This window comes from Doryrhamphus excisus, chromosome 10 (genome assembly GCF_030265055.1).
Source record: "Doryrhamphus excisus isolate RoL2022-K1 chromosome 10, RoL_Dexc_1.0, whole genome shotgun sequence".
NCBI lineage: Eukaryota > Metazoa > Chordata > Actinopteri > Syngnathiformes > Syngnathidae > Doryrhamphus > Doryrhamphus excisus.
Window position 1 is genome coordinate 17,870,418 of NC_080475.1, and position 12,632 is coordinate 17,883,049.

General features: G+C 42.6%; 1 protein-coding gene across 16 annotated transcripts in view; it reads right to left on the reverse strand.

Moving 5' to 3' along the window:
- Nucleotides 1-12,632, reverse strand: part of huwe1 (HECT, UBA and WWE domain containing E3 ubiquitin protein ligase 1) — a 57,040-nt gene that overhangs the window by 8,633 nt on the left and 35,775 nt on the right. For 9 of the 16 annotated variants that reach the window (XM_058085118.1, XM_058085120.1, XM_058085122.1 and 6 more), the window contains exons 55-64: nucleotides 11,877-12,055; nucleotides 11,695-11,784; nucleotides 8,853-9,034; nucleotides 8,719-8,761; nucleotides 5,696-6,073; nucleotides 2,542-2,752; nucleotides 2,301-2,425; nucleotides 1,996-2,216; nucleotides 1,505-1,896; nucleotides 343-952 (exon numbers count right to left, since the gene is read on the reverse strand). In XM_058085118.1, the coding sequence (XP_057941101.1) occupies nucleotides 343-952; nucleotides 1,505-1,896; nucleotides 1,996-2,216; nucleotides 2,301-2,425; nucleotides 2,542-2,752; nucleotides 5,696-6,073; nucleotides 8,719-8,761; nucleotides 8,853-9,034; nucleotides 11,695-11,784; nucleotides 11,877-12,055 (2,431 nt within the window). The remainder of the gene's footprint in view (nucleotides 1-342; nucleotides 953-1,504; nucleotides 1,897-1,995; nucleotides 2,217-2,300; nucleotides 2,426-2,541; nucleotides 2,753-5,695; nucleotides 6,074-8,718; nucleotides 8,762-8,852; nucleotides 9,035-11,694; nucleotides 11,785-11,876; nucleotides 12,056-12,632) is intronic. The other 7 variants (XM_058085124.1, XM_058085129.1, XM_058085123.1 and 4 more) reach the window with 6 other exon arrangements.

Consider the following 12,632-nt stretch of genomic DNA (forward strand, 5'->3'; position numbering starts at 1 on the left):
CTCGACAATCCGACCACGTTCACGAAGAGAAAGCTGCTAACTTTGGGCACCAGGAGGGCATGACCGACAGAAAGATCATTTTTAGCGTACTTGGCTTTTATAGCCTATGGTCTTAAACTTTTGATCATTTATCATAATTTTTTATTCCAAGTTCCAAATGTTTTTGTCACACTCCCCCTTCTTCCTTTTCGATATTGTAGCTCTACTTAAAACCTAATTAAGGTCCGAATGTGCAAAATGCATGTTCTAGTGATATTTCAACTGGTCTTAAGACTTGATCAGGTCTTATGGTCTTATTCACGTTTAAATAGTCAATTTAGTTCAGGATGTGTGAACACTTGCCTTAGCAAGTTGGATGAGCGTGTCTAACACGTGCCGACAGACCACTGGGGCAGCTTGTGGGTGGATGTGTACAGTGGAGCCTCCACCTCCAGCACATGTGACCCCTGCAGTAGTTCCTGACACTCCTCCCAGGGCTGCAGATGCTGCTGAACCTCCAGCTGAGTGCCGGTCAGCATGCTTCCTACCAGATACGCGTTGGATCTGGAAGATGTTAGTCCGGCAGCCTAGAGCCGCATCCATAGACACAGACAGCCAAGAAAGTTGGCTAGAACTGCGGGACTCCACTCTGTTTAGAAGCTCCAGGGAAGAAGACGAGGATGACCCTTTCCCCCCCTGAGAGCTTCTTTTTCCACGAGAGTCTTCGAGACGTGACGTCTCCACGCACACCTCACTCTCACTGCTGCGTTGGAGGATGGATAAAAGGCTGCGAATGACCCATCCACGTGTCTGAGAGTGATAGCAAAGATTCCTAAGGACACGGTGTAGACGGCTGGTGTTAAGCTTCGGTTCATCCACAAACAGCAACACCAGCAGGCAGGACAAAGCCTCGTGGTCCAGTAGCAATCGACCACGGAGACGCAACAGAGAATCCACACTGGAACTGGATGGTCTGAGGAATGAGCAAGATATGGATGTTAATATATCAAGAGCTCAAACACCTTTGTGCTTCCATATGAAGTCACTAGTAGATACGGGTCTCAGGAGATGATACACAAGATTGGGTCTATGAGGAGGCGAGAAGAGACTTTAACATTACTTTTCATTAAAGTACAATGAAAAAAATATGACAATCTAGTAACATTTATACTATGTTACAGTATGCTACTGGCCCTGCATCCAACCGAGACAGATTGTATGACTGACAAAAGGGCTCACTCCGTTCATGCCGTTATTCTATGGAATGTGCCAAGGTGCTGAAAGATCAGAGTGAACCCTCTTCCTGTCTGTTGGGAGGCGGGATAAGAGGATAACAGACACGCTTGCACATGGCAATGCAAGAAGGCCGGCAAAATGATCACGTTCATTTCAGGTTTTTTTGTGATTAATTAATTATTTATTCTTGTCCCAGGCTTAGTGCCCAAAAGACGTTATTTAAGGAATTGACACATCTTGTCAAGTTTTAATCTTGTGACACCCCTATAATCACAGATGTTGGGATTACCTATGGTTAGATCCACCGCCCATCTGAAATGTGCCGCCTCTCTGTACAGCCAGCCGGGTGTACTGTACGCCACGGTTGCTCCCTAAGCGACTGGTGAAGGCTGGCGAGCGCAGAATGGCTGATAGAGCTGATGTTGAGCTATGACCAAACAGCCTCTCGTGCATCAGTTGCCTTTGGCGTGCCTCCTGCTCTCTTCGCAGTGCTGCTGCCTCCGCTGCAATGTCTGGAGGCATGACAGCCAACACACTGTCCTCCATGTCTTCTAGGACACTTCGTCTGAGTTCCGAGGGCAGTGTTTGGATGAAGGTAACTGGGTCCAGAGGGGTGTCTCCCTGTGGGGGCTGTTGGGAAACCTCCCTGCGCTGCTGCTCGGCTCGTTGCTGGGCAAGGACCTAAAATGCGCGATGTCAAGCATGGAAAATCATTGCTTATCTCAAGTTCTCCTTTGACTTTAAATATATATTATTATCAGACAATACATTATTTCTCACCTCCTCCTGGATGGCAGGTGGCAAGGCAGCCAGAAACTCGGGGCTGACCTCTGTAACCCCCGGTCCTCCTAGCACAGGGGCTGTAGAAGCTGGCAGGCTTGGGGCAGCAGCTGAGCGGGACGGTGGTCGTATTCCCAACTGATTTTGAAGAACTTCTCTACGGATGTCCTCGGGAAGAGCTGCCAAGAAAGATGGATCCACACCCTCGGGAAGACTGATTCCTGAAATGACAAAAACAGCACAATGGTTTTGAAACATTTGCGGGCGGTTTGGTGGGGTGTGTCAAAACATTCAACCAACTGTACCTGCAAGAGGGTCCTCTTCCTCATTGCTTGTGGATGGGAGTGGTTCTTCTTGGATAGCCTGTGATTGACTGTCAGCACTGCCACTCCTGGTAATTACATCACCAGCAGATGAGGCTGAGGTGGAGCTAAAAATAAATAAATAAATAAAATTATCTCAAGAATGAATCAATGTGACGTGAAAACATTCCATCTTATTGACATCACATTTATAACAAAAAAGGGAATGCTTTAGGGAACTCACCCCGTCTCGCCATCTGTCTGCCTGTCAGTCAGCCCACTTTCCCCACTGCCAGACAGATCTTGAGACGCGTTGGTAGATTGGACGGGGTTGGAGGCAGCTTCTTCTTGTGTGGCAGAGGCAGGGCTGCTGGTGTCCATTGGTGAGCCTTCCAGTTGTGACACACCCACGGCCGCAGGCTCTGAGGCCTCTGCAATATCCGGGCTTAAGGAGACTGGGGAAAGGATTCAAAAGCTAAGATCAGTATTCAACTCACTGTGGAACTCATCTTTAACTGTACAGTTAAGACTTAAAGGGGAACTGCACTTTTTTTTTGAATTTTGTCCATCATTCCCAATCCTTATGTGAAACATGAACACATTTCTTTCCCTTTTCTGTGCATTATGACATGAGAAATAAGTTAATATGACCTAGCTTACAATGCTGTCATTGGGATAGTTCAACTATGAAGCACTAAAAAAAAAAAAAACATACTGTGATCATGCATTAACACGTACACTGATAACATGTAATAGTTGCAATATCTCGCCAACACTACCCAAACTTCCTTCCCTCGGCCTCGCCGACAGCTAGTCTCAGTGTCATTCACAGACGGAAGAGTGGATACCTAGCTCTCAATTTCGTTACAAAAGGCTCAACAAGATGCTGTCAGCATTTTTTTAACCTGAGGACCGGAGCACACGTCATGTGCTGGAAGACACAGCCATCCCAAGGAGAGCAGACAATGCAAGTGTCGCTGCTGTTGACCGAGGTAGCCAAGTATGTGCATCAATGCGCCGAGAAAATAAGTTTGTGTAGTGTTTTTAATCATCCAAATAGGGCAAGATACTGCAACTATGTTATCATCAATGTACGTGGTAATGCATGATCGCAGCATGGAAATTAAACCACCAAACGCTGTTAGGGTTTTTTTAAGAGGTGTTCATAGTCAAAATAGGTGTGTCCCAATGACAGCATTGTAAGCTAGCCCAGATTAACCCTTTCTCGTGTTATGCACAGAAAAAGGAAAGTAGTATGTGTTCATGTTTCACATAAGGATTGGGAATGATGGCAAAATTCCAAAAAAGTGCAGTTTCCCTTTAAAGGGGACCTATTATGCTAATTTTTCGTCCCTTTGTATCGTGTTGCAGACTCCGATAGACCAGCTACACACCATAACCAGCATGGAAAGAGCTTTTAAGATCTTCCAGAATGATTCTTTGGATTTTGTGCTTCTTGCGAAAACAGTCTGTTTTAATTTATACCACCCACGCCTCCCCTCCATGCATGCCCACTCTAACATGGATGGTCACACTCCCAAATGCTCAGGAGGACTTCCGGTGTTGTGCAGATAGCCGACAACCCCAACTTGATAGTTGATAATAAACAGCTATTTATCGTCTTATCTATACTGTATATATATATATTATATCAGCCATATGTCCATATGTGTTGGATCCAAAATTCGATCTGGAAGTAGACTCTGGCCGGTCCAAAGTTTCTTAAAAAAGAGGTTTCTTTAAAACATCTCTCAATGGTAAGTAGCTTTAGCATTTTAGCATTTTCTACAGCATCTGTGCGGGACTACCAGTGTTTTACAAACCCGGGTAGCCCTAGGGCTGGGCAATATGGACCAAAAACTCATATCCCGATACATTTAGGTTGAATATCAATATACGATATATATATATATATATATATATCCCCATATTTTAGCCACCAAGTGAGGATATGCATGTGAAGTTGTTTTCATAAAATAAATACTTAACAGGAGGATTTTTATTTTATTTTTTAAAGCTTCATGCACATTAAAATAAATCCATCCAAAAATAGCTGCTAAAATAAGGTGGGCCATTCTCTTTTTTAAATATAGAAAAAGTCAAATACTCTTTGATAACAAACCTTTAGCTATGCTCAAATCCTCAGCTCATAAAAGAACAAAATATAAGGAAGAGCCTGGATTAAGAGGACATTTTGAGTCAGCAAATCAAAAATATTTTAAATAATTTCAAACGGTTGCATTTTTTGGTCAACATATCTAGAAGACACAAGCATGTCCGTATTTTGTCCAATGAATGCCAACGTGTCGACTGCATCAGGCTGAGCAGCTGTCTGTCTAACTTCCTTCTACATTTGGGGTAGAGCTTGTCGTTCTAAATTGTGGCTTGAAAACATGTGGACATGTTGAGTCCATGGTTTTCAGCAGGTTTTTACAGCAGTTTTGTCCAGTGTTGGATCGGGGACCATATATTAGCAATGTGGTAAGGTTGCTTTTCCTTTCCTTTCCTTTACTTCATCCCTCATGGAGTTGGTGCCAAGTTTTAAGGTGGTGAAAATAATTTTTAATGCTCTGGATTTGAACTCCCTCTATATTACCGAGTTACTGTTTTATTCTTGCCGACTTCTTCCACTGCAGATGTGGTAGCCTGTTTGCTAGCCTGCAGGCTTCTGCTCCGCCCCTGCTCCCTCTGGGAATGAGGGGTATACAGCACAAATCCAGTCTATATCAATGGTGTAGTTCTTTATGATATTGTGCTTAAAGTAAATATTGATGTTTTAAAAATATCTATATATCTATATATCTATAGCCCTCCTTTGTAAACCCACTGATTGTGGTTGGAAATGGCTGTGAGCAACTCCAAACTTAGTGAGCTTGTAATTTGCACCCCACTCCCTGTATGCACACTCTATAATGCTACACAGACAACCACTTCTGACTCCTCCACACGACCAAGTAACGTTGGAGAGGAGTCAGGCCAAAGCCAGTTTGTCGGCTATTGCAGCTGCATACTGGCCCACGTTCACTAAACAGTCCAGTATGAAATGCCGTCTAGAAACACTATCTAGGAGACATTGCTAACTCCGTAAATGAGGAGCAGAGCTTGGAGGAGGGCAGAGAGCGTATCTGGCCTACAGCACACGCCCATATAAGGGAGCCTGCTAATCTGTGACATCACAAAATCGCCCCTGAAACAGAGTGTTCAGAGCCATCCCAAACTTCTTTCAGGGCTCACTTCCAAATGCACACACCTCGTTATCTGAAACTTTGGCATGGTTTAGCATGGGAATACGACATTCCAACTACATTTATAGGTCAGAAAAGTGGGAAAAGCACAATAGGTCCCCTTTAAAATGCGTCCTCGCTCATGGACAGTCTATATAAAAAGTGTGAGTCTACCTTCCCTGCCTTCATCCAATGCTCCAACTCCACCACCACCACTTTCTCCACTGCCTCTCTCACCGATTATGGGAGCTGGGGACATCTCCATCTGAGATGCTTCTGCTTCAATGTTAGGCCTGTCAGCTGCAGACAAGGGTGGAAGGTGCGTTCCTGCCAGAGCTGCCAATGAGCTGGCATGTGACTCTGCCAACAGCAGGTCAGCCATTGGTTGGTGGACCTGCTGGTTTATTGCGGTTTCCAACGAAACTAGAGCTTGTTCATGTGGAGCCGGGATAGTTGGGGTGACCTCTCCAGAAGGGGGAGCAGTGAGAAAGCCCTCTGACACCCTGGGTGGGTCCAAACAGGATACTGCACCTCCTTGAGCTTGTACACCCTCTAAAACAGACAACCACACTGTAAATGGTGATGATGAGGTTTTTAAACAACACATTACCTTTTCAGAGATCAGATCTTGCTAATATTTTGTGACATAACTGTCACAAACAATAGTGTGTAGTCACCACTAAAGGGGGCGTTACATCACGCATGTGGCCTGCACAAATTTCCAAACCCGAGGAAGAAAATTGGGATGCTAATTATTTTCTATGTGCATGCAAAACGTTGAGGAAGTGGTGTGCATTCACAAACATACATGTTTGCTGGCCTTAACTTAGTTAAATTGGTGCAAAGTGAGTCAATATTTTCTTCGCATCTGTTCGGAGGAGTGTGTGGGTGACAGGCGTGGTGGCACATTGGCGTGAGCCGCTGACCATGCTGTTCAATGACATATATAGGTCAGATATATGCGAACTGACCGTTCAGACTGCAGTCGATTTAATACATATCAGATTTATATCTACATGCAAATGTGTTGCATTTGGAAAAATGTAATTGCAACTGTACACATCACATTAGAATCATCAGATACAGGTCACAAATGAGCAAAAAAAAGAAAAAAAATCGGAATTGACATGCAGTGTGACTAGTTAGTGAGAAAAAAGTGCGATACACCTGTCAAATTTTTTCGATATTGCGATATTTTTTCTTCCCCCATAATCTCTTATGGACCATATTTAAAAAAAGAATATCTAAAAAACACAAAACAAAAAATTAAGCTCACAACTCAATTACTTTCAAATGCAGTAAAGAACAAATATTTACATTTATGTTGACCTTTAGTCAAGTCTGCCCTAAAGTTGCTTATTCCATTATTTTGCAGACAAAATAAAAATTCCTCAAGCATTTAAATTGCTGCATTTATTTGCATTATAACATTAAAATGTTCATGTGTATTTTTCATGCAACTGAAAACACTTGGATGCAAAAGCTTTGACAAAACCTGAACATCTACATTCAGCTTTTGTACCTGGAAAAACAAAATCAGTGCAATGGAAGCAGTAGCTTTGCCCATGTCGTTTCGTTTCTATATTATAAACATTTTTAAACTTCCCATTCGCCAGATTGTACAGTGACGGAAAAAATGATTAGGCCAGCCTCGTTTCTTCAGTTTATTGATCGATTTTAATGCCTGGTACAACTAAAGGTGCATTTGTTTGGACAGATGTGATGATGATGAAAAATAGCTTAGAAGAGTTTAATTTAAGAGATATCTAGCAACGTTTTCTTGATCATAACCAAACGTTCTTACACTGATAGCTATAGCATTATACTGGCAAAAAATGATAGTTTTGTGACTATGTAGCTTGTGACTTTTGTTGTCGCCACAGCGTGTCATACGTTGACATTTACCCAGTAAAGTTCATACAGAGCTCCGTGGTTGGACTGGACTACATGTTGGTGGTGCTAGCATATAAATCCACTTCACACAAGTATTTGACAACTCGGCACTATCGACTTGGTGCCCAATATCTTCGATTAACTCCTTTACAATTTCCAAAAAGCCCTCTTTACACACAGCATGAACGGAGTGTGTGCATTTCGCTATACATCGGGTAATGACTGCAGTTAAAATGTTGTGTCGCTTCGAAGTTTTCTCATAAGGAGTGACAGAAGCAAAACTTTCATGAATGCAAGATCGCAAACGCATATCATAAAGGCCCTTGTTGTGTTGTAGGTGGCTATGGAGATGGGTTGTGTTTCCCCTCGACGGAACCGCCGTTTCACGGCATGACTTGCTTTGGTCTCCATCAGTCTTTTGGTTAAACCTTCAGGTCCCCCGCCGAGACCGAAAGAATGGCTCACTTTGGCCAATAGCAGAGTTGCTCCCGTATAAAGTGGCACCCCCAAAGTGGGCATGGAAGAAATGTGTTACTTGCATTAATTAGGTTCAATTTATCGCGCGTATTTTCATTATAGCTATAGCACGTGCAAATATCGCGATGGAGATATTTTTTAGATATATCGTGCAGGCCGAGTTGAAAGTTACCATGAGTGCTGACAAAACATGCACAATAAGACTTTTGACCACAGCTCAATGATAGAAACAAAATAACGTCGACAGCATAAAAATGTGTTCATGTTACATATCTTGTAAAATACCTCTAGTAACAATGTTAAGGAAAACACATCCCAAGACAGCAGCCATAATGGTTGCTTGAGCAGTGCTTGTCATGGTTTGGCATCACACTTTCAGGCGTACTACTTAAAATGAGAGACAAATCTAGCATGTAGACAGTTCAACGGTTTCAACAACCGTTCAGACGGTTCAACAACACTGTCGTCAAAGGATTCTACTGAGGAAGGCAGTAAGTTGTATAGTTATCTCCCGAACGGGGCATAGAATCCTGTTCCCCAACAACAACACAATTTACTACCTCACCACAGCACAGCCTGCTTCGGAACAATGGTACTACAATGGTACGACATTTGAGTTTCCCTTTTGTTGCCAAGTGGTTGAGGCGCTGCCATAAGAAAGACAGTAGGCTGTATAGTTATCTCCCAGATCTGGTGTGATCCTAAAACTATACAAACTACTACCTCATCCCAGAGCAGGCACTGTTGACTCCTGCGGCCCTGTGACTTCAAGGTATGCCCATTTGGGATGAATGAATAATACCAAAACCATTTCAAAATGGAAATACCTGCACTGCTTTCTGCACCATTAATCGTCCCCAATCCAGAACCCTACAGACGAGAAAGTAACACAGCAGTTTTAAATGGTTGGACTTGTGTGTCAGAAGACCACAAAACATCCACCAGGTTACAACTTACTTACACTACTATGTAATTTGCAAACCTGCAGGCTCTGATCCCTGACCTGTTCTGCTCCAGATGCCCGCCGCTCGTTCTGTTTAGACTCCTCCTCTTCAGCAAGCTGCCGCCTCCGCTTCTCTCTACGCTCCTCTAGCTCTTCATCTCGCAGACCCTCTAGTTGCTGAAGAATTGGCACCTTCACAACTGACAGGAACAAATGGCACCATTTTACTTTTATTTGGCCAGTCAAAAGGAGACACGAGTTCTCACAAATGATTTACAGAACCTTTATCGTGTGATATAGTCTTTGATTGAAGGTCCAAACCCACAGCATTTTGGTTCATGAATATGAGTGTCACATTATGGAATGGATTGCGTGCACAGGGATGAGCCAATTCAAGAAACAATACAAGCCATTGATGTTTGCTAAATACAAGGATGAAGTCTTGAACTTGTTCTGTTATGTCTATTCCTACTTCTTGATTATACTGACTATTATATATGATTATGATGATCAGGGCTCGACAATAACGATGTACCGATGGCCCGGGGCAAGTTAAAACAAAATTCGGGCAAGTAAATCTAATCAGTGATATTCCCGTCGGGCAAGTGCACTTTAGCATGCCATACTGCCAAGAGGTTTTTTTTAAAGCGGTTCTTGTTGGGTGTTGGTAAAACACGGACTGCGTAATTCCGGTGGTAATTTGCAAAGCAATCCTTGCAAATCTTGAAATGGACCAATCAGAATCGTTTATTTAGACCGCGGTCCGTAATCCACAGTCCGCGTTTTACCCACACCCGTTGTTCGCGATCAACCAATCAGCGATCGTTTGACTACGAAAACATCCATCATGGCGTCGCTGCCAACATCGTCTAATTCTGAAGGAAACAGCAAAAAGTGATGAAGCAGTGCCTCCTAAACAAGTATTTTATTAGGCAGCAAATCAAAGGATGGCACAGGTGAGTGAATCACATTGCTGTGACAATTTGAAGTGGTCACAATGAAACACCACCCATTAGATCCAATACCAAGTGCTGATTTTGCACAAGCTACAAAATCTAGCGGTTCAATTTCTCTGTGGATTTTTCTCACCTTTGCTTCACAAATTATTGTTTGACCATTGAGCTTTTTTTCTGGATTAAAAACACTTTACTAGTACACAAATGTGTCAAATGTTTCATTGTGGTGCACAACTTATAAATATCACTGCTTACTACGACTACGATGTGTAAGGTATTATTTATTATATTATTTTATTTATTTGAGATTCTCATGTGATGCCACAAAAAATTAGATGATATCATTATGGCAGTCTTTTCATTTTACATGGGGCAAGTTCGGGCAAGTAGTTCTCACCTTAAGGATTCCCCATGGGCAAGTCATTTTGGTTTTTAATGTAGAGCCCTGATGATTGTGGAAAAAGGCCACTTTCCAACTCTAACTGTTACATTACCACATCACGATGGCTCAAATAAAAAAATAAACACCACACTTGAAATACAGGAAGTGAATACATGTCACGTCGTGTACACGGAAGCACAAAGATGCTGTCGGCAGCGCGTTTGTCCGCTATGTCATTTTCTTCTATAGTGTCGAAAGTGGCGTTTAAGATCCCACGGTAAATGACGATGGCTGTGTTTGCGCATGAGATTAGGAAGAGTATCACAAGTCCATCAGACATTTTGATGAGCCTGTTGGGGATCGTGGATGGCTTTGGTATTAACATTATCACAGGTCTGACAATTTCATAATATGCAAATTAACGTAGATGAGTGAATTTACTTCCATCATACTGATGATTTTTCTCTAACCATTTTCAAGCCACAACCATGTGAAATAGTAATACAGTATCAAAAACACAATATTTTCTTGGCGCCTAAAGGGTTGAGGTGATTTTATGGTTCCTTTTTTTTTTTTAAATATCATGTAGCCAATAGAAGGGGTCAGCCACAAATTCATGGCAGCATGAAAATCAAATTAAGTTGACTAAGTATCCGGTAATGTTTTAAATAATGAAAATAGTGTATTTTTTTTACAGTAATACTTACTGTATGAATAAAAACACTTACAGTGCAAGTATTACATGTTATCAATGTACCTGTTGCATGATGCATGATCATGCATGAATGCATGATCCTAGCATGTATACCAAACGGTTTTGTAGAGGGCTTTATACTCCTAATGGTTAACTCTGATGATGAGCAATGTGAGCTGGCTCATTCTAACTCATTTTCTCTCGTTAGAACAGACAAAAGGAAAAATATGTGTTCATTTTTCACTTAAGGATTGTGGATGATGGGCAAAATTCCCAAAAAGCGCAGTTTTCCTTTAAGTTTAGTATGCAGTAAATAAATTGGAGTTCGCCTGTTAGTTTGCTAATGGTTGCCATGGTGGTCTCATGTCCCTGCAGTAAGTAAAGTGCATTGCAGTTGAGGTGTGAACCAAAATAATAGGAATAAAGGGAGTGTAAAGGTGATTACAGGGGTGTATTCATGTCTACAGGGCTCAGGTTTTCCGTGCCATAACTATTTATTAATATCCAATCCTACTTGGCGGAAATTCACTCGTCGCGGTCGGGTGTGGAGCCAATAAACCTTGACCTCCGTCACCAAGAGTTGAGTACAGAACATAGCTGAGGCCAAAGAATAATGCAAGGAAAACAAAACCCTAAACAGCACAGCATGCAACCGTGCATAAACTTTTGTTTATTATTATTATTATATTATTATTACCTACCAGAGTCCAGATGCAAACTTAAACTGTTGGTTCAATTATTTGCCACTCTAGACGTGTAGCAAAATATGCTGCTCACAATGGAATAAATCAGGTGAAATGAGTGTGGCCGCTATGTGTCAGCCCTTACCTGCTACACAGTCGTGCATACTTTCGGCATCCAGCACTTTACACTCATCTGTCCATCTAGTTAAGGCAGTGGGGATGCTAGAGAGGGTGCCTAGAGAAACAGGGCCCAAAACATGTAAGAAATCTGAAACAACTCCAAACTATAATATCTCGTCATAACAATAAAAGACTGGGTATTGTCACCTGCTTGACCCCCTGTGCTGCTCTGCTCATGGAAAAAGTCATCGAGTAATTCATCATCGGAACGAGCAATAATGTGAACATCCTCATTTCCAACCAAAAGGCGAGCTCGACCACGAGATTGCAGAGGCAGGGAGCTGGACAGTTGCAAAATGTCTGCTGCAGCACTGGGGCCCAGCAACCTAAATGTTTTTAAGCAGTGGAAAATGTCAAAGTCAAGATTTATAACAAAACACAATGCTTGATGCAGCACTCACTCTTTTGACAGTACTGACTGTCAGACTGTGTTTCTTTGGGGTCAATGTGTGTGGAACTGTTATATGTGGGCTAAATCAGAGGGATCAGCCATGACGACAAGCTACAAGGGGATCCCCGTTTTTCCCTGAATTCCACGGCTGATCTGCGAGAGCATGGCACTCTATCCCTACACCGGCAATCAGCTACTCACGTACAGTCAAGATGAACTCCTATCACACCAGGCCTATTTGTGGAGTGACATCAAGTCTGCCCTGGTCCTACCGTTTGAGCTTCAGCCATGGAAAAGGGGCAAACACAGAGGCATTTGATGCCGCCAAGTAAGGCGCCCTTCCCTTCAAACCACCGCACCATCACATCATGTTCAATGTCTGATCACTCCGCAACGAATTTACAAATTCACTTCACTTACAAATTTCCCCACTGAGGGACGAATAAAGGCATATCTTAATCTTAACGTGATGGATCTGGCACATGCAAGGTGCTGATTAGAAAGGACATTCA